General features: G+C 46.2%; 1 protein-coding gene across 1 annotated transcript; it reads right to left on the bottom strand.

Moving 5' to 3' along the window:
* Nucleotides 1–3,874: 3,874 nt before the first annotated feature.
* On the bottom strand, nucleotides 3,875–5,407 carry LOC6631921 (gamma-butyrobetaine dioxygenase). The gene is made up of 2 exons (XM_002055712.4): nucleotides 4,301–5,407; nucleotides 3,875–4,243 (listed from the first exon to the last, which is right to left on the bottom strand). The coding sequence occupies exons 1-2, from the start codon at nucleotides 5,224–5,226 to the stop codon at nucleotides 3,907–3,909; spliced, it is 1,263 nt and encodes a 420-aa protein (XP_002055748.1). The 5' UTR covers nucleotides 5,227–5,407; the 3' UTR covers nucleotides 3,875–3,906.
* Nucleotides 5,408–22,222: the final 16,815 nt, after the last annotated feature.

Below are 22,222 nucleotides of genomic sequence, written 5' to 3' on the forward strand. Positions count from 1 at the left end.
TGTGCCATTCCACGAGCCGGCAACTGAAACTAATACGCATATTTATCAAATTTCAGCGCCTCAAGGGTTGCAAAAAGCGCTGCTGCTGTTTCCGTTGCACTCAGCTGCCCAAGCTTCGCACCGCCACCGCCCCATCCCGCTGGCACACTCCCAAATGTACATTCATTGTAGTTGCCCGAAAAATGCCTTGCAGCGCTCGAGAGTTTCAGCAAGATCCAGGGGGGTAGTGAAAGACGCAGCCGGCCCAACCGCAATGCAAAACGGCGAACAAAGTTTTGGCCCACAGCAAAACTTAACAAAAAGCGGCGCTTGGCTGGGCAACCACTTGGCTGGGTGGGTCCTGCTCAATAGGCTGGCTCTCTGACTGGCTGGATGGCTGGCTGACTCTCTGGCTGGCAATGCTGCACAAGCAAGGACAAAGCTGTGCTGCCACTGTCAGCGCAAACAGCACAACAAAAACACGCCGTTGATGCCACACAGTGGCAGCTCCATTTGCACGCTTCATAAGCGCGACGAATGAATTTTAATTTGATTAAAGTGAAAAATTGAAAAATTGAAAAATTCTGAAAAAAACTTGCCGTTTGCCGCAGCGCAACCCCAAACACCAAACACCAGCCATCCCCCCAGCCCACATCCCGGAGTCCGCAACCCGCAGCCCGCAGTCCTCTCCCCAAACACAGTACCATAAGCTTTTAGTGTATTAAACGCTGCGCCAAAGAGTGGCGAATTTGAATTCGCTACGCGCCACCAAACGTGGCAAGTCAAAAGAGTGGGCGTGCGGCGGGCACAGGAGCGTGCGAGATATGCACAGGATTAGCTGGCCAATCAGGCGCAGAGCAGGCAGCCTGGATTTGTGGCAGCTCGGAAGCATGCTGCACACGGTCGCAGCTTTGGCACGGTCGCGCCTTGCCCGCTCGACCCACACGATTTTGATTTTGGGTGGCCCTCGGTTCGGTTGCCATGGCTAGAAATGCCAATGGAAATGCCCAGCACAATTGGGCGTATCCGTTGCCAGGGCCAAGCTTAGGCCGGCATTAAAACCTTTTTGCTTCAATAATGTTGTTTTTCCTTTTTTGTTTTTTTATTTTTTGTTACGCTTAGATGGCGACCGCAGCCGCCTGCCACAACCGCCGCATGGCAGACCCTGCTGCCGCCCCTGGCTGACTGTTGCCGATGCTCTACTCAAAGGCTTTCTTTTTTTTTCTCTTCATTTGCCATAGCTGCGTTTTTCTGCCCCAGGAGATGCTTTGCCCGGCTAAGAAGCATCCTCGTCATCGCCAGCGTCTGTTACAGTGCGGCAATTACGCCGCTTGGATTTCAAGTGCTGCCTGCCACAAGTTGTTGTTGCTGTTGCTGTTGCTGTTGCCATTGGTGTTGTCGTTGCAGCAAATGCTACAATAAGAGTGCTGGAAGCCATTCGAGAAAGGGCCAGAGACCAGACCCAAGCCCAAGCCCAAGCTCGAGTCATAGTTCTTGCCAGTGGCATTCGAGTATAACAGAATTTTGCGCTGAACCCTAAACGGGAGTGTACAGCTTTTGTATACACAACAACACACACACACACACACACACACGCACGCACACACACTCAAGGTTCGCATTGTGAAGTGCAAAAAAGGCGCATTTTTACAAGATTTTTATTATATATAAATGCGAAAAGTATTAAAAAAGTAAACTTTTTTATAGACTTTTCATTCGCTCTCGCTCTCTCTCTTCCTCTCTCTCTGAACTTATATAATTCGTACGCCTTTCGTCTGGGCGTTATGATGCGTGTTAAGGGAATACGAATACTCACACACAAATATACACACACTCTGATGGAGCAGGCGCCAGGATCAGCTCCCATTGGGGCCACGGCGCAAGCAATGCGGAAATGCTCCTCGCAAGGCATGAAAGCCAAAGGAAAAGTTCCGATGCTCTACAGCAAGGCGGGATGATTAGCTGCGCACTGGAATTGTATATTTCGCTAGCTAGCTATTTTTCATATTTTGAGAATTTTTTCTGCCCCAAAAGTATGCAACAAGCTGTTCAGTGCTTTATTAGATACAGTTTAGCGGGGCTTGTGCGTAGAATAAGTTCTGTGGCATACTTTTTAAGCAGAGATTCTACAATAGCAAATGTATCTAAATAAATCAACCACGTTTAAATTCATTCCAAATATGTTATCAGTCAAATATAAAAAATATTGGGCATTAGATAAATATACAATTATATCGATCTATCTTCGAGATACATTCAAATTTGTTAAAGCTATAATTTGACTTTAATGAGATACAAATCTATATGTGAGTGTAAAGTGTACCATTGAGTTAAAATGTTATTATTCCAAGCCATATTCCTCAATTTGTAGCTTACAGCGCGCAGAACTGCCCAATCTTGTGCCACAAATGTATCTCAAATAGAGTGATACACAATAAGATACAAATGTATCTATGAGTCCCCAACTACAAGATACGAGAAACAAATGCCTAACTTATTATGTTATGTTATTCACATACGGCTGTCTTTAGTGGGATTTAAATGCATCTTTGAGTATCTATGAAATGTTAGATAAATATAAACATACATATATCCATAAGATACTTGATATCATTTCCTAGGGACCAAAGGAATGACATGCAAATGTATCTGTAAGTGCCGTATATTATAGAAATAAACAAATCTTTAAGATACAAATGTCTAATTCGTTAATATGCTACAATAATATTGCTAAACCAAGTGTGTCCATGATACAAGTATCCATAAATTAGGGGTTATAAAAAACTTGCTATATATGCAGGCATATTTCTCAATTGGCAATTTAGAGCGCGCAGATTAGTCGACCTGGCCGATTCAACCGCAACCTGGAAGCGCCGCCGCCCACTCCCCTGGGCCTTCGCTGTGCTGCTTCACTTTTGCTCTCACTCCTTTTGGCTTTGCTGTTGCTGTTGTTAAAATGTTGTACAAAAAAATGTTTTCAGGCCCCAGAGCTGCTGTTGTTGGATGTTGCTGCTCCTTGAACAGTTACAGTAGATTTTTCCTACTCGTATTTTCCTTAACGATTTGGAGAACAGCCCCCAGCTGCGTTTCTTTTAAATTTTATTTTATTACTATAACAAGACATAAGTAGGCATAATGGAGCTCTATAAAATATTCAAAAGAAATTGGCATAGAAAGTTTCAGAACGCGACAGAGAGAGGGGGAGATGGAGAGCCGCCACCCGCTAGCATTCATGTGAGGCCCGAAGCGTTTGGGTCTGGGCATTGGGCATGCCTTGGAATTCCGAGCGTTAAACGATTAACGGCATTTTCATTGGGCGCCTGCTAAAGGTTAATGCACTTCAAACCTGAATAGCGTCTACTATGAGCAGGCATGCGAGCAGGCAACCGGGTGAGCATAGAGGGCGGTTGGGCGCCTCTTGAGTGCTGTGGCAGGTAAACATCCTTGAGTGCCGTCACAAGTTGACAACATTTGACACTTTAGAACCGACGCGAAATTTGCATATTTACCGAATGCGGTGCGGATGTGGCTGTTGCGGCGGCCAATTTGCAGAAACTGCGCCTAACCCCGCCCCACACCGCCAAGCCCCCTCCCCCGCCCACTGTCAATCATCTTCACAAGCGATTTGTCAGCATCCTGACGCTAATAATCCGCAACAACGCGCCCAGGATCATCATGATTTTTTACAACTTATCATTTTCGCGCTTGAGCTGCTTTAACTGCCGACTGCCGACAGACGACGGCGGATTTGACTTGGAATTTTTGTGGGCCGAATCAGCCACAGGATTTGGCCATACAAAATAATGGGCATGGCAGGCATATGTGCCGCGGCTGAGCTCATAGCCGGGCAACTATTCAAATGAGCTCAACGCAAATGGCTTGGAAAATATGTCGCTGACTTTTTTCTTAACTTTTTTATTGGCACATTTAGGCAGCTGCCGTGCCGGAGGCTTTGCTCAGGCGCTTCTTGAGCACGCGCAACCGCGAATATATGATATCCCAGTCCAGATAGGCGCCCACAATGTAACGCGAATTGTCCGCAGTGTCATCATAGCCGGTGCGGCCATGGAGCAGCCGCAGATTGTTAAAGGTCAGCACATCCCCGGGCTGCGTCTTAAAGGAGTAAGCATCGCCGCGTGCCAGCTGCACAAATCGCGCATAGGACTCGTACCAGGGCAGCACCTGGCCCAGCGGCACATTGAAGTGGCTGTCCCGCTGCGGCACGCTGTGGTTAATGCGCGTGTAGTTGCCGTCGGCATCCAGGCTGTTTGGAGCAGAGTTTCGCGTTAGAATTTGCTGCACTTGGCTCGTGGTTACCTACCAGATGACGGGCGCACGCCAAATGTTATGGAATTCGCGTCCGTCCTCGCTGCCAATGTCGTTCCAGTCGACGGGCGTGCGACTGAGCCGCTCGAAGTGCTCCGGCTGCTCCTGGCGCAGACGGTCCGCTATATGATAGGCATCCACGAGAAGATTGCTGCCGCCGCGCGACTGCGTCTGCACCACGCAGTGGAGCAGGTTCACGCTGGGCTTGTACTCGTAGTAGGGCAGATCTGTGTGCAGTGGCAGCGGCAGCGAGAGGTATGCGTAGTTCTTGGCGCCCGGCTTGGCCTGTACTATGAACTCCTCGCCGTATGTGGTGCGTCGTATGAAGCCCACACGCTCCGCCAGTCGACGCACCACGCCCTCGTCCAGCGGTGCGCCGTTGAGCAGCACCACGCCGTAGACGGCGAGCGCTTTCAGCCAGTGCTGCAGTGCCTCATCCTCGGACATCACCTGGTCATAGCTGAAGCGCTGCACTATCTGCTCGAATTGGGCACCCGCCCAGTGGCTTGTCCGTGGCCGATAGAAGTCATTCAGGTAGGCGCTTTGGCTCTGCCCATCAAAGCTGCGGCGTCGCAGCCAGTCGAGCTCGAAACTGCTCTCGTGCGCATCGCTCCAGCGCACATGTAGCTGCTCCTTGGCAGCGTCCACATGCAACGCCAGCGGATGCACGCCCGGATCGAAGTGGTTCCAGTCCAATTGCCGCGACTGCGAGCTGCTGTGATAGCACGCCGGACATCGGCAATTGTCGCGCAACCAGACTCCGGGAAAGGTCAGCACAGCACCTCCAGCCCCAGCGTCAGCTCCCGTCTGCGCTGGCTGCACCTCGATGTTAACCTTGTCCACGATGCGTGCGCTCAGCGGGCGGCACATCGGAGGCGACAGGTGCGAAATGGTGCGCCTTATGCTCTGCGCCAGCATCATAGTAAATACTCAACGAATGCCCAATGAATACCTAATGAATATGCGAGCTGGTTCAAACGAACGATCCGCGACGAGCGAGCGTTCAAATGTATCTGACGGATGCGTTACAAACGTGAAAGTGATATCAACAAAAAATGCGGTCTTACGTCTTATCAACGCGCGGGTTTCTGCTCAGCTTGGACTTTGCCTGCCAGCTCATGTTAAATACTGCTTCTGACATTCGAATACGGCTCAGAACTAGTTCATTTGTTGGCACAAGCCGACGAGGGCATAAATCCGTCCAAAACACCAAATCGGAACTAGTTCACAAATTTCTAATCTGCTTGAACACAAAATTGAATTTAATACAATAACGAGCTTAGTTAAACTAGAACTCATACCAATCTTTGCTGCAAATAACTGTAAAAGTACTAAAATAATTTTTCTAAACTGAACTAGTTCCATTGCCAAATCAGTACAGATATAAATAGTATATTTAGCTCATGAACTAGTTCTCGAGTCCAGTGCTGTGCAACTTAAACGTTTTTTATATCTAGTCAAGTATTTCTGTTACTAAATATAAACTTTGGTATTTCCAAGTATCTGTAACAAACTCTAAGCAATTTTGCAATTGATATTCAAAAGTGTGGCTATGGTTAAAAGGGCTAACTTTTGAGTCGGAACTAGTTCGATTGAAGGCACATTTTATGTTCGTAACCCCAAGCTGTTTGCTGCTGATGAACGAGTTGATATGTATGTATGTATGCTGAAATTCACGTCATCAGTTCTATAAAGATCTTTAGGCTATTTTCGTTCTGTTTGCCTGATAAGGCATGGCCTGACCTGGGCCGGGGGAGGCGTGGAAAGTGGTGTGCGACTCGCTTATCGCTGGGTGCGTTGTCATTTTGTGATCGCAATTGCGGAGCCCCGCTCAGTTAAAAGCGGACAACGGGCGGCGGGCAGCGGGCAGCTGGCAACGGATAGCGATCAATCAATCAATCAATCAATTGAATCATCTTTGCCTCGGCTACTCGATTACCAATGCATTCCAGTGAGCAGAGGCAGCAGCCAGTGGAACCAGTGCAGCTCCGGGCACAGCCAGTGGTGGCCTTTTAAGGGCCTCGTCGTCAACCGATTCTCGTGAAAGCAATAAAAATTGCAGCGCCCGCTGCCAGTTGACCTGTTGCACATTTGAATGGAATGGCAGCAGGAGTTTTGAGGAGGGGGAGATGCCGATGGTGCTACTGGCTGGCTGGCTAGCTGGCTAGCTGGCTGGTAAAGGTGGCCACTCGCTGATGCCCAAACACTGGCCTGCTCCACTCCATTTACAGCGCGCACAATAAATTCCTGATGCCGGAGGCTTTTGGCGAATGCGGCAGCAACAGCCAGCAGCAACAGCAGCAGCAAATTCCCAAGCCGGTGGCCATAAAAATGCGGCTCACATGTGACAACGATTTGTACTTTAGCTCCTTTTATGGCAACTGCCTGATGCTGCCCCATCCTGGCTGCTGATGCCGCTGCTGCTTCTGCTGCTGCTGCTGCTGTTGTTCTTGTTGCATTTCAAAAGCGGCTTCTCTCTGTTACAAATCGCAAAATCGCATCAGATTATGCTTGCAACGGCACAGCGTACGCGACTTCGCTGCGACCACCCATTTTGGCTCTGGCCCCGTCTCCGGCCCCAGCTCCGGCTCTGACGCTGACTCTGGGCTTTTGTGGGTCGCTACTCCTGGCGTATGTTTGCGTCAGCTACCACGGCCTGCTGCCACATAAATATTGCAATATTAATGCCAGCTTACGTTTTGCCAGCTTTTCAATCGTTCCCCAAGGCTGACGCCCAGGCAGCAATTAGGTCAATTAACGAAACCCAACCACCCACACAAACTGCCTCCGCACCTGGCCCCGTCTTTAACCGGAAGCGTTCACTTTTATGACTGCACGCGCTAGCGTTTAACTCTCTTCCCCCTCTCTCTTTCTATCTCTCTGTCGGGCAGTGCAACAGCGCCTTGTGAGCACAGCTTGGACAAAGTTTTGCTGGCGTTGACGATGATTATCATGTCACATGCTATCACTCAATTCTTTTATGAGCCTAGTCAGGCTATAACAATGGTGCAGGCCACTTAGAGCAGCCCTCTAGTTCCTGCCTCTTTCCTCTTCCCTTCCCCTTTACCGTTCCCTACCACTGGCCACGAGTACAAAACAGGCTGCCAGTGGCTGAAACGAAATGTTAACAGTTTTCGTTTCATGTAATTAAGTGCTGCTGATCCACTAGTTTTTATCTTGAAGACCCGCCGGAAGGACGAACTGAAGCCAGGCGGGCGGCACGAGCTGTGATAGCTTTTTGGCTAAGCCCAGTGCAGGGATGTGCCAGCGAGGAGCGGGGTTTGGGCTGGGTTGGGCTTAGAGGCTTCAGTCTGTTGTTTGCAAACTGTCTGGGCGAGACAACGCAGTACGTGCCGCTGTCCCGGCCAAGTAGTGTCCGCTGTCCGTCCGTCTGTGCGTCCGTCCGTGCGTCCTTTGTCCGTCTCCTTTTGCTGATTGCACTTGAGTCGAAACGAAAGCGAACCGAAAAATGTGTTAAGAGTCTAAACACGAACGTGCCGCTCAAAGGCCACTCGTTAGCTGTGGCGCCACCAGCCGGGAGCGGGCCAGGAGCAAGCGAGGCAGCGCCAAAGCGAAACTGAGATGGAGAACTAGATATAGATTGAGTGGGATAGTTGAGTCAGCAGCAGCAGCAGCAGCAGCTCGAGTAACGCCCTCGTCTATTGGTAAATATTTTTACTATTTGCGACAGGCGAAAAAAAGAAGAAGAAGAATAAGAAGAAGAAGCCGTAAACGCAAGCTGGATGCGCGCCCACGCCGAGGCATCCTCAGCTGCCTCCTTGGGCAACTAGCTCCATATATCTTTGCGGGCAGGTGCTGCAGTCTCCAAGATGCCGTCGCCGGCTGACAATGTCTGCAGCCATTTCATTTTGTTGCTTATTTTATTGCCTATCCTGTTTGCTGGCCCAGACAGTTGGCAAACAGACAAACAAACAAACATGGACAGGAACCCACACCCACACCCGGACACGGACACGGAACCCTACCCTCATCCGGACTCGGACCAGTGTGGACTGGCGCTGCACTGTCTAGGCCGTGTCCTTGTCGCAGCTACTAGTTTTATTTTCGTTTTTCTTCTTTTTTTCCGGCAGTTGTCTTCATTACGATTACGCCAACCAAAATAAATGCAATTCATTGCACACAACGCGCCCAAGTACCCCAGACATAGCTGGCTTCCAGCTGCGTTCGCACATGCCCAACGCCCACCATGTCCACATAATTGCCAAAATATTTCTATTATTTTCAAATTTATCTCCAGTAAATCACACATAAATCTTTATTGGGCATTATTTATAAGTATTATACTTTCTATGCCATTCTTTGTCTCACTAAAATCAATAAGGTTTTAAAAAGGACTTCAGCTCTAATTTAATGTACATTTAAATATTGGCATAGAGATTATTTTCTTATTACATCCAATAAATTTCTCACATATATAAATTTCTGTTGAGCAGATCGAACATCGAACTTCGAATTAAAACCCAACAGACTGACTTTCTAAGCCCTTCATTCTTTTTCAATGACCTTTCTTTAAATATGCCCAAGTGGCAACTGAACAGCGAGGAGCCGACTTCAAGACCCAGCCCATGTCCTAGTCGAAGGCCATAGTTGTCACTGGCATATTATTATATTGTATTATTTATTAATATTCCGTAAAGGAACATTAATAGGTGAACTACTACATGAACTATTTGCAGCTCAATAACTTTGCACCACTGTGCATGCATCTGAACTAGCATCTGTTGTGCATAGTTTCCGTCTCCCTCTACCTCTCCGTCTCCGTCTTGTTTCTTCAGCTGAGCGCTTACTAATGCCACGTCTAAATACCCCTCCCCTCCGCTCTGACAGCTCATTTTGGGTGACACTTCTCAAGTTGTGTGCGCTTTGTTTACAGTTCGGTTGGGTATTCCACGTAAGAAGCCTTGACTAAGCTTGTCTTCTGTTACCTGTTTATGTTTGAACAAACTTAAATGTAAAGCGAATCCAATCAACGTGGCATGCTATACATTTTTGCATGTGGCAAGTATAGAGCACATATTTTGGGTAACATGTCCCACTTCATAAGGTAGATAATAAAACAAAAAAAATATACACAAACAAGACAACAAGTAAAAAGAGATTTTATGTTTGCTTAGAACTCTCAACCGATTAAAACGGCACAGCGTGTTTTTTTACTTATAACATAGAAAGTTTTGGTCAAAAAGTTAGATTAACACAAATAATTGTTAAAGGCAATTGGAGGAAACTCCCCAATTACGATCTGACTATTATAAGAAATAGGATCAAACTGCAGAATATTTGCTTATATAAGCCATGGTATACATATATATGTATGTGTCTATAATTAATATATGTCTATTATTATTATTGAACATTTGATATATCATTTATTGCATAAGAAATAGGATTGACAGCCAGCTGTGTATCTGTATTCTGTATTCGGGGATATTTAAAACTGACTTTCAGTTCGTGCGGTTTTTAAATCCTGCCTAATTGAATTATTTCTTTTTATAGCTAAATATAATGTAAATGAAGTTTACTTAATGTAACCTACAGAAGTTAATATTGATTAATAGAGAATTAAATAATAAATATGTATATAAATGAAGCGCACAACATAAATGGGCTGCTTGCCATCAGCTGTTGCTCGCTTGAATTTGACAGCGAGGAGATTTTTATAACAATTTTTCAACTGGCATCTTAAAAGGCATTTCGTTTCTTTGCCGAGGAGCTGCAAGCTAAAGCCATTGCTGCCCGTCTTTTGTCTGTGTGCCACAAGCGGCAGATTCGCGCGGGGGTTGGGCGTGCCTCTTAATGCAGTTGCCGGTGGCAGACAAGTGGCAGGAATACAAATCAAATTAACTGCTTTGTTGCGTTGCCGTTCACACTGCACGTAATTAATGGGCGTGGCCATCGACTGACCAGCTGAATCATGCACTTTCCACAGTGCCAGAAAGTTGCACGAACGATATGGAATGAGCGACGGTGGCAAGGCGAGCAGGCGCATCTATGTTATTGTTGTTGTCCGTGCATGCGTGGCAAGTTCGTCTTCTTTTTCTAATTTTTTTTTCTTTCAGCGGAAACTATTTTCAACTGAAGCTGCATAACTCTTGCCCCCTCTGCCCCTCTGCCCCTCCGCCCCTCCCCCCCCCCCTTCCTCCCTGTGCACTCTGCCCGCAACGGCTTAAAATCAACAAACACACGACTGCGACTGCGACGCGTTTGCTGCCGATCTCTGTTGCACGCACTGTTGCCGTCTCTTTCACCTGGGAAGTTGAAACGTGTTGCGGCATATATTAATTTTTATTTCCAGAAAATAAACGGCGCAGTTGCTGCTGCTGCACAAGTTACTGTTGCTGTTGTTGTTACTTTTGTTTGTTTAGCAACTGGATGATGAATCACACCCACACGCACACACATGCACACACACATACACGCACACTGAGCGAGTTTTGAGTTTTGAAAATGACTTTTAAGGGATTTCGATGGTGTTTTTCTCACTACTGTGCACACACACACACGCATATACAGAAAATATATTTGTATTTCAGCGGCCCGACCCCCTCACACTACCCCCACCCAGCTGAAACCCCTTTTGGAGCACGGCCTTTGTGTTGAGCATGCCCGCTCATTATTTTCACACGTTGCTTGGCACGCTCTAGGCTCCCGGCCCGCCTGCTCCCGCCCCATCTGGCTCGACCCACTCCACTTCCCTCCACTCCAGTTGGCCAGCGCTTGTTTATGTTTTAAGGTAATTTTCTGGGCTGCCGACGCTTAACTCAATGCGGCAACTGTTGCGCCTACGGCTGCGGCAAACCATGCCCGCACTGCGCCTCCCCCCGAAAAGGTCAATGATACTTAAAGTTTGAACAACTATGTGACCCCGGCGGCTACACTGTGAAAAAAAAAAAAAGAAAAAGAAGAAGCAAGCTAAGAACTCCCGAAGTGTTCAAGTGCCTTGTGGAAATTGAGAAGCAAGGAGCAAAAAGTTATAGCTCAAGTGTCTGTAGTCTGCAGGAGTCGCAAGGAGCGGGAGGGTTTTGGGGGTGGTGAAGGAGCACACTTTGTAAATGTACTGGTCAAGCTGCATGAAATTGAAATGGCCCAGCCATAAACTTGGCCATTTGTATTTGCCGGTTATGAGCAGAAACAAAAAAAAGAGAAGAACCCAACGCCACGACAATTGCCGCAAAATATGAAATACGTAATGTGAAATGTGGCACGTGAAGCAGATGAAACCAGATGCTGGTCAACCCATTCGCCCCCAGAGCCAGAAACCAGGACTCGCAAGGGTTTAAGGTTTCCAGGCAGCACCACCCAAGTGGTCATTTGGACGAGTGCCACTTGAGGCAAGTTATGTTGAAGGCCAAGACAAAACAGGGGGCACACGCAGCAACTAGTTGGGCAACCATAATGCATAATGCATGTGAGCGAGCGAGACAGACAGTGAAAGAGAGAAAAAGAAGGGGAGTAAAAATGAGTAAGTGCTCAGAAATTTCAATATCAACTCGAACTGCCGTATGTTAAGTGCCAATGAAACATAAAACATGAATTTCAATTTCCCTTTTTTCGGCAAGTTAGAGCATTAGCCAAATGCATTGCATGTGGCTAATAAAGTATAAAACAAATGAACGATAAAGCAGGCCAATAAAATACACGTTTTTTCATACCAAATAAGACATCGAAAGCTAGCTACCCTTAATGGGGGTGGAAGAACCATCCCTGTGGTATATTCACTTCTGAATATTTCCAGTAAATTAATATCATTTTGGACTCATTCGACACGAATTTAGAAAACAATCTGACAAAACTGGTACAATTTATGCCATGAATGGCATCAGTTTTCGCATGGAAATAAGAAACAAGCGAAATCAAAAGGAAGCCTGGTTTTTATTTTTGCCAGTGTCTATTCAGGAATATAAGCGAAAGCTTTGCAGTTGTAAAAATAAACAAAGCGATAGAAAAATGTTAATTCTGATTGCTTATAACAACTCAATTGGTATTTTTATCCATTTTTTTAAATATATTTTAATCGTATATAAATAGATTTCTTGTTGAAATTGTTGCACGACTGAGACTTGATCACCCAAATGCCTGCTTGTCAGCCTTGGCACACATACATAAATGTCAGCCTTCCGATTTGGAACTCTATTAGAACTCTATTAGATCCGAGTTTGATTTAATTCCTGTTTGATACTTGCAAGCCCCCACACAAAACCCTATAAATACCCATCTATTAGGGCGATTCCACCACAACGCTCGACAAATAGGTGAACACAATTCAAAGAAAAATGATAAAGCCTGGTTTCATCAGCAAGTCAGCTTTAAAGACACACATGAAATTAAAGAGCCTTTAAAGTAGTTATGTTGTCCTGGGCGGCAGCCCTTTGCGGTGCGGAGATTTGAAAATGTTGTCTGATTGAATGAAGCTATTATAATAATAATTTCAGCGCAATTAACGATGGCACACAAATTGGCGCTGAGCGTCTGGTTTCAGCTGCAGCAGAAATTAATGGGGGGAAAAAAAACTTTACCAATAATTACCTACAATTAAAATTGATTTATGAAAATGCGCGTCTGTGGGCGGCAAGAGGGACAGGGGGGCTGCGTTGGTGAGAGGAAATCACAAACACAACACGCATCGGGAGCGTGGAATTCAATTAAAAAGGAGTCGCCACCGCAGCTGCTGTTGATGCAGCAGTTGCGTCAATGGCCAATGCCAATCAATTAATAAGAAATGTTCGGCAGCGGCCAGCGTGTGGCTGTGGGCGTGGCAGTAGGAGTCGCTGGGCAATCGAACAATTGGTCAGGTGGATCACGGGGATCACGAGCGTTGCTTAATGCAATTACGCAGCCGTAGCTAACACGCATTCCAGCACACGCACATATGTACATATGTATATGTGCACATAATTAACGCACACACACGCACTGCCGTTGGCAGCGCCGCAAATGTCGACGTCGACGTCGACGTCGTCGCCGGACAAATGCGTTTATTTAACAAATTAATTGGCGAAAATATGCGAGAGGTGCCCGCAGTAGGGCGAGACATTAACTTAAATTGTCGCCAAGGCATGCCAGCCCAACGCGCTCTCTCTCTCTCTCTCTCGCTGACTCGCTCTCTTTCAATTATTTACACATTGTTGAACCTTTCGCACAACATTTTTGTGCCTTGGCCAATGTCCAGCGACAATGTCGGCCGGAATGTAATTAATAAACGTATTAAACGCATGCAACTGAGCAGCAGCAGCCGCCGCCGTGGACATAGGACACAGCTTCAGTTCGGTTGCCGGGGCCCATCATGGAACCCAATTAATCAGCTGTGGGCCGCCCACCCACCGGTCAATGGTCTATGAAATGCCCATTATACAACACAAAGACACAAACAGCAAGGGGCGTGTGTACGTGTGTGTGTGGGAGGGGAGGGGATTGGCTGGGCAGAATAAGGTAGATAGGTAAACCACCCTGTTAACCCATGCTTACAGATTGCAGAGCAGACACCCCCGTGTGCCAAGTCGTTTCAATATTTGTTCTATTAAGCAGCAGTCCCACTCCACCCACCACCCACCGCCTAGTCACCCCCACCCCAAAAGCACACAACGACAAAGCCAAAAAACAACAACAACAACAGCAAAAATGGTTATCATAAAACAAAGCAAAACAAAGACGAAAAAAGAGACAGTAGACAATTTTTATATTACAGATTTCACGCGCGCGAAATTTATGAACAGATATATCTCAGCCGGCGGGCCAAAAAGTGTAACCCAATACCCTGCAACTGCGGCTGGGCATGTTGCCTTATGCAAGCAACGTGCACAGCCCTTGAGCGGCCAGGGGCTGGGTGATTCCATGTTGTTATGGAGCTGGCGCAACATATATTCATGTTTATTTATTTGTTCAAAGCAAAATACTTTAAGTACAAATTAAAGAGCGGACGCAGCATTTGGCAATCAACAATAAATATCAATAAAAATTTCATTTTTTTACGATGGTCAGCAATTTTTTTTATTGCGTAACCTTAATTAAGTCTCCCTGAGGAAGTTAGGCGCATAATATATAGTATGTTATACCAAGTTCTTTTTGCAGTCGAAATCTTCGTTATGGAGAATTCTTAAATAGGCAGGCACATATCTTAAAGATGTGACCATATTATAAGGGTGTGACCATTTCTTACAGATGTGACCCAATCTTAAAGGTGTGATCATATATTAAAGGTGTGACCATATCTAAAAAGTGTGACCATATCTTAAAGATGTGACCATATCTTAATGATGTGACCATAAATTGTGACCAATTAAATCGCAGCTTAAATAATTTAACTATATTCTGATGCATAAATGAGTATTGTTTATAGAGTAGTTAATGTAAATATTGTATAATAAAAAATGTAAGCCATATCAATTTATCTCGAAGATTAACAGGGCCCAGCCGCAGGAAAAGTGATCGTACCGTCATTTGTTTCAGTTAATATAACATAATATTATTAGTTTCAATATTTGCACTATAACAATTGGTTTATCAGTGTGTACACACTTCAGTCAGACAATTGTGGTATTATAATTGTATCAGAGCGGACAGCTAGCAATACGAATGCAGATGAATGTTTGGAGATATATGTATGTAGATGATACTTATACCTTCGGTGGTTACCACAATCTTGAGTTGCAGATGCTTATTTATGGGCGCTAGACAACAACGAGTGGCATCAAAATGACAAATCACTGCCAGCAGTTGGCTGGCTGTCTGGCTGACTGAACTGAACAGAACTGAACCGAACTGAAGAGAAGAGAACAGAACTGGACTGGACTGGCTGTCGTTTAGATTGCTTGAGCCGTGGGTCTTAGGCAGAAGCTGCCACCCTCGGCAGGGCTATGTAATCACATTTATTTCCAACACTTGAAATGGAAAAGAAGCGCTCTGCTGCCCTGCTGCCCTGCTGCTCTCAGTCACAATTATTGTCTTGTAACGCACACGCCCCCAACTCAAGCCCACGTGGCACGCCCCGCGTGCTGGAGGCGCAGCCAACTTTATACAAATCGCTGGCAGTCATCGTCAGGCTGAGCTCCTCAGGATCGTCCCCAACCTAATGCCGAATTCTAGATTTCATGTCAGCTTGTCATGCCGCGAGTGTCGCCGTCGCTTTCGCTGACTGCCAGGATGCCCAGGAAGCCCTGGAGTCCTGGAGACTGGCTTAGCCGCATTCTTGCCTCATCATTTTTATGTTTTTCTGATAATTTTCGTTTTATAAATTGTTTATGCATTTCGTTTGCCATTACATTGCAAGAAGTGTAATGCTAAATGATAAAGTTTAAATGTACTCACAGTCAAATGCCAGATATTCTTGCAATATATTATCAGAGCTCAACTTCTGAGCTCTTGTTCCCTTTGTAGTTATATTAAAGCTCTCCACTCTTGAGCGAAGCTCTCTATTTAGCTTTGTGCGTATATCTGAAAAACAAAATACAAATACGTATAAGAACTGTACTGTGCATAGATTAATCTTATGAATTATCTTATGATGATTGAACTATCAAGCGAGGCAAAGGATCAAGCCGGAAACCAGCTTGCAACCAGGGCTAGTTTGCATAATATTATCTTTAAAACTGAGGCATCAATATGCATATCGACTGATGAAGATTTTGTATACCCAATACGCTAAGAAGCCCACCAAGAATGACCCCATAATTTATAATAGCCCCTGCTAGAGATTTGTGGCAGAAGCTGTGAAAAGTTTCGTTTCGATTTGAGTTAAGTTGAATCAATGGAGCGAGCACTCGCATTAGCAGGCCATAAAACGATTTCAGTATTGAATGCTTCAAGATTTACAGCCAATTTGGCGGCTGCTGCGGCAATTGCAGAAGTTCTCTAAACACATAGTTTCAACTGCGCCAGAGTGCAACACACTCTCTTTTTTCTGTTCTGTTCTGTTCTGTTCTGTTCTGTTCTGTTCTGTTGCCACACACTACTTGCCTCATGGCGCATTCAGTGCTCAATCAAACTTTGCATTAGCCATCAATCAACGCTGCAGAGCACATCAAAGCCGCATGCGTGTTAAAAAATGACGCTGCCAAAATCCATAGCTACTTCATAGATGTGTCTGGTCCCCGTCGCACCGCGGCAACCGCCTCCCCCCCTTCGACGCTCAACAAATTGGGCTAAACATCGAATTCGCCTCCAAGTTGCAATGCATTGTATGTTGCCAGCACGGTAAACACACGCTATGCCCAACTCCATGCCACTTCCCGCATGCCGCACGCCACATGCCATACGCCCCCCGCCACCAGCGCCATGCAGGGAATACAGAGTCATAGGCATAAATCATACATAAGTCTAAGTAATTGTGTGGCGCATGGAGCTGAAAGCAGATGCAAATGGAGACGAAGACGGAGCTGAAGCTGGAGCTGGCGATGAGGTTGGAGCTGGTCTTCTAGTCTCGAGTCTCGGGTCTCCGGTTTCTGGTCCATTGCTGACACAGCTTCTGTCCAAGTTCGCAGGCGCACTGACTGCGCATATCCGCAGCAAATTAAAATTTCATTAAGAGCAACAAAAACGGATGCCTGAGTGGCGGTGCCAGCGGGGCGCACAGCACCACATGCGCCACCACATGGCAGAGGCAGAGGCAGGAGCAGCGACAGAGACCGAGGCAAAGCGACATCTGCATAGCCAACGGATTGGGTGCCACACATATCCAGACAATGGAGGAGCTGCAAAGCCATGGCTAGTTTTACACTTTATGCAACAATAACGGCGGATGAGTGGGGAAGGGGTGGAGTGTGAGAGGCGCGTGTGTATGGAAGTGGGTGCCTAAACTTTCGAGTGACTTTTAAGATGCCTCGTGTGGCACTCGAGAGCAGCTTTGTGAAGCTGGCAACTGCCAGAGTCCCAGCTCACAGCTCAATGGGCGCACAAGGCAAATACAAACACTCACACACACACACACACACACACACACACACATGTACAAGCGTACACACACACTCATGTGGCACATTAAGCCGCTTAAACAGGTTAAAATGATTAAGTAATAGTTGTGCTCTATGCTTAACACCGTATTATGTGGAGCAAAAGCAACAACAGAGCCAAGAACTGTGACAACGACAGCAAGAATGTGCCTATTGTTGTTGCTGTAGCTGTTGTTGCTACAGTTGTGCACAGTGCTAACTGGCAAATAGGATTCATTTAAATGAAATTGAAATTGAAGGGATCTTTAAACAAACAAAAATGTTTAGCAAATGCCGCTCTCCAAAACACATATAAGTTTGGATTTAATCACTGCACTTATTTAACCATATTTTGTAGTTGTCAATATTTCAGATCAAGATGATATTTAGCTTGCAAATTGTTGAGTAAAACGCGCTCTTGTGAATTTAAAACTGAATTTTGAAAAAAATATGACAAATCTAAAGCTGGATGCACGAAGGTGGAAAACCAGCTTGACGAACCCTACTTAAGGCAGGAAGCTGGTTCGAAATCTGAACTGAACCACCTAAAATGTCTTTTGCTTGGATTTACAATCCTCTTGTATATATCAAAGGTCGTTTGAGAGTTCAGTTCTTCCATAAGCAATTATAAATATATCAAGCAAATAATGCAAATAATAAAAAGTCAAAACAGGAACAATCGATGCATGCAAAATATAAAATTGTATCTCGCTAGGTCTAAACAAGAAATGTCAATCGAAAGACAATTGCGTCTAACTTATTTTCTGTGACATGCAAATGCGCTCATTGCCAGTGTTCACTGTATGCACCATCAATATTGTGGGTCGGCCTAAACGGCGCCACTAACAAAGTCTTTGTGCTGTTTGTTGGACTTAGCATAATACGTATACGCCATGTCTGCTGGCACACACACACGCGCACACACACACACACACACACACATACTAATTCAATGTGTTGTGGAGCGCTTTGTTGTGCAAACATACCTAATTAGTGTCAACTATTAACATAAAGAGTGCACTTCACATAAGAACTCGAGACGACAACAGCAACAGCCTCTGTCGCAGCAGCAGCAACAACAACATCAACAACAACGGAAAGACAGCAACAACAACCACAGCAACTGGCCATAACTAACACTCGACTTGGAGTTGACTAAGCCCCAACAATGGCAACGTGCAAAGCAGCGTGTCCTTAATGCTCAACAACAAAGTTGCTGTCGTGGCAATTGTTGCTGTTGCCGCCGTTACCGTTGTTGTTGTCGTTGTCGTGCCTGCTGTTGTTGTTGTTGTTGCTGGCGAAAGTAAAAAGCAACGTAGAGCGCGTGCATTATCAGCGCTCGTCAAGAAGCAAATGAAGTGCGAGCATGCCAGGCTGCCTCAAGTATCATTGCGGCGCTCACGAGCTGTTGTTGCCGCCGCAGTAGCAACACAATGTTTTACAACGACAGCACACACACACACGCACAAAAATAAAGAGGTTTCAACACTTGGCTGCATGTGCGCCCAGTGTCCAGGCGTTGGCCGCGCTCCCCCTACGCCAGCCACAGCGACCATATCCTATAACACATCCTGCAACAGGAAATCAGCAACATGCAACAGAACACACAGTCTGTCGCTGGGCCTGGCCACCAGCGTGTCCAACAATGAGGCTTGAAGCAACATTTAAATAGTTGCACACACACACTCACAGCAGGGGCACGCCCACACGCCCACTGGAGCAATGGAGTAACGTGTTGCTGCCGGGACGACAGCAGCACCAGCAACAGCAACAGCAACATTGCAACTGAGCAGCGATTAATACGTAATATGTGTGCTTGTGAGTGTGTGTACTACCTGGAACTGCAGCTGGTCACCAGCTCAGCTGCCCCACAAGGGGACGGGGAAGTCAACTTTTGAGGCAACTTTGAAGCGTTTACCAAGAAGCTGCACATAACTTACGCGGCAGTCACGCCCATAGAACAGCCCACACTTTAGCCGACGCCCGCCCACAGGTTTTGTCACTGAGCATAACGTTTAAATCACATAACTTTGCTGGCGTTGGTTGCTGCGTGGCAAGGGGCTGTTATGAGGGGGTGGCTCGGGGGCAACAGCTCGGGCGCCAAAAACTATGCAAAAATTATGTGCGGCAAAAAGTCGGCAAACTCTTTAATACAGTCATAAATTTGGCGCCTGCCAAGAGCCTGTCAAAAGTGGCCAGCTTTGGGATGAAGAGGAAGCACAAGCCGGCAGCAGGATAAAGCTAAGGGCGGGCATGGGGGTTGGTTGATGTTGGGGGTGTGGCAAGGCAATGGCAGTGGGATAGTGAACGCTTGCAACTATTTAAAAGCCATAAAAGCTGAAAGCTGTTGCCCAACGGATATGCCAGCCGGATGCAGTTGATAGCCACGAGAGTTACGCACACACACACACACACAGACACACGCTTGGCTCTGGTGTAGAGCAAGGATCATACGGGCCCAACACTTTCCGGCACATTTGGGTAACACAAAAGTAAACCACAAACAATGACCAAGGCTGGCAACATGCCGTATCTCTCAATGGGAGCTGCGGGGTAGGGCATGGCAGCACGAACGTGGACGGGGCCCGAAAAGTGTTGCCAAAGCTACAAGAGCTTTGAGGCAGAGCACACTAATTGCAACTCGTGTAAATCGACAAGGACAACGACGCACTGGCACACACACACACAGAGAGAAAGAGTCATAATTCCAACGACAAGGACGAGCTGCGAACGACGCCGACAAACTACAAGTAAAAACAAGTTTAAACATTGCGCCGCCCATAGCCGACTGCGCATTACCCTGTTCAAATAGCCTAAGAAGAGCTCAAAGGAAAGGAAAAGTGACTTTTTAACTGTGATTCTTCAAAGGAGTTGACAAATAGTCAACAATGTTTCCGTCTCGGAGACACAAAGCCATATATATTAAAATCTAGCAAATTAAAAAGAGAAGATGTTGGCTCTAATGCGCCTTTAATTATCTTAAAATTCCCAATTAGTTCAGGTCGAAAATTAAAGATAGCAAAGCATGTGTACAGGCTAGAAAAATACCATATATGTGAACGACAACCTATTGAAGTGAAGAAAATGAGTTGAATTAACAATACATAAGCATTGCCATAGATGCATAGCTCCCAAATTGTAGGATATTAACAAAGTCAATGCTGCAAAGGCAGCAACGACAACCCAAGTGCAAATACATGCATATATCCTGTGTAAAACTTGAAGTAGTGCTTAATAGTTAGTTAAGTCGAGTTGAAAGCGTTTTTCGACAGAGTGCGACAGAGTGACAGAGTGTGCGAGAGAGAAAGAAAGAGCGAGGGAGAGACATTGCATTTTGCCTGCTTTTGAATATTGAGTAAAATATTGTGTGTTAGCGCTGTGTCAGGAGGTAGCTGGGCGCATCAGGGCTAGGCGGGATGACAGGCGGGCGAGGGATGTGGGCTGACTGTTGCCGCCGATGTCGCCTGTAATTTATTTACATTGCAATTAGTTCTCAGCTCCGTAAAGGATTATAAACTTTCGCCGCACACAAACGTATTTGCGCTTATCCTTGCTGTGTATGTGTGTGTGTGTGTGTGTGTGTGTGCATGTGTGTGTGTGCGCATCAAAATGGCAGAAGAATAAGATGAGCTCATGAAGTAACTGAAACTTGGGCTCTCAACAAATTGACATTAAGTCTTGCTGAAGTTTCGCCTACTCGATGTGTGTTTTTCCCTTTTTTGCACGTTGTTATTTATTTACACAAAGTAGCTTAAGGGTTTAGATATAACTAGTATACATATGATAAGCCCAAAAAAGTCCGTTGGAGTAGTGTGTAGGGTTGAGCTAGCGCGCGTTGCCTACGGAGCAGATCCGCCGCAAATTAATCAATTAATTAATATCCCGCTCGAAGTCTAACCGAGTTCCAGCATTGCAGCTGCTGCAGCTCCGCTGCCCTTGCGGAAAATTGGTGGAAAATGGTTTTAAGAAATTTCTTTGTCTACCTCACCGATCAGCCCATTCCGTTGTCAATAAATTTTAAACATATTTTTATAAGATTTAAATTTCCCACGGGCAGAAAAGGATGGAAATGTGATGTCTAAAATTTGAAGCATGCAACGTGGTCCGCGCAATGCCGGGTAATACCCGCTAGGCGCAAATATGTTTTTTTTTTTCGGTCTTATTGTTGAGCCACAGCCTTGACACCTGTGAGTCCTACGCGTCCCACTGCCCCTCACAAAAAGAGCAAATGCCTAAAATTCTGTTGGGATTTGCCGGCTAATCCCTTCGCTAGTTGACGGCTTAGCGCGCGCTTAGCTGCCAAATCGCTCACATCTAATGCTTCTCCGTGCTGCACGGCCACGCCCAATCGAACTGTAAGCTGGCAACAGCTTTCAGCCGCCCGTCCCGGCTGCCAGGGAGTGCTCCACTCAGCGCGGGATCTGGGCGAAATGCATTGACAACTGCAACTGCACAATGGGGATATAAATAAATAAATAGAAACCACTTTTCGCGCCCAGGCGGAAACAGGCTAACAAAATCCCCAAAGGAGCAAAGTGCGGCGGGCGCAGGGTGGGCGGGGCGTGGCGTCTATTGTGGCTCCTGCATGCGCAATGGACGAAAGCGAAATCAAAAGCGGCGCCCAAGCACCAAGCACCAAAAAAAAAAAAAAAACAGAACACTTGGAGAAAAAGTGTTGTCAGTTTGGTGCAATGCTCATTTTTCTTGTTCTGCTGCTGCGTCTTCTTCGTGAAGATTGGTGGCAGAAACACTTGAAGCGGAAACGGAAGTGCCACGTCTTGAGTAGGCGACAGACAGAGCGGGAGGGGGAGACAAAGAGAGACAAACTAACTGATTGACTGGCTGCCTGCCTGGGCAGTCAGTAACTGGCAACTGGCAACTGGCAACTGGCAACTGGCAGCTAGCAACATGGCAACATGGCAACTTGCAACTGCAAGCGCGCTTTAAACTTAAACTCGCACCACCCCTCGCTACCC

Source organism: Drosophila virilis, chromosome X, assembly GCF_030788295.1.
Source record: "Drosophila virilis strain 15010-1051.87 chromosome X, Dvir_AGI_RSII-ME, whole genome shotgun sequence".
In the NCBI taxonomy this organism is placed as follows: domain Eukaryota; kingdom Metazoa; phylum Arthropoda; class Insecta; order Diptera; family Drosophilidae; genus Drosophila; species Drosophila virilis.

Coding starts and splice junctions, on each gene's coding strand:
- LOC6631921 (XM_002055712.4), bottom strand. CDS start 5,226: ATGATGCTGGCGCAGAGCATAAGGCGCACCATTTCGCACCTGTCGCCT. Junction 4,244..4,300: donor TGGCGTGCGCCCGTCATCTG/GTAGGTAACCAC, acceptor TGCTCCAAACAG/CCTGGATGCCGACGGCAACT.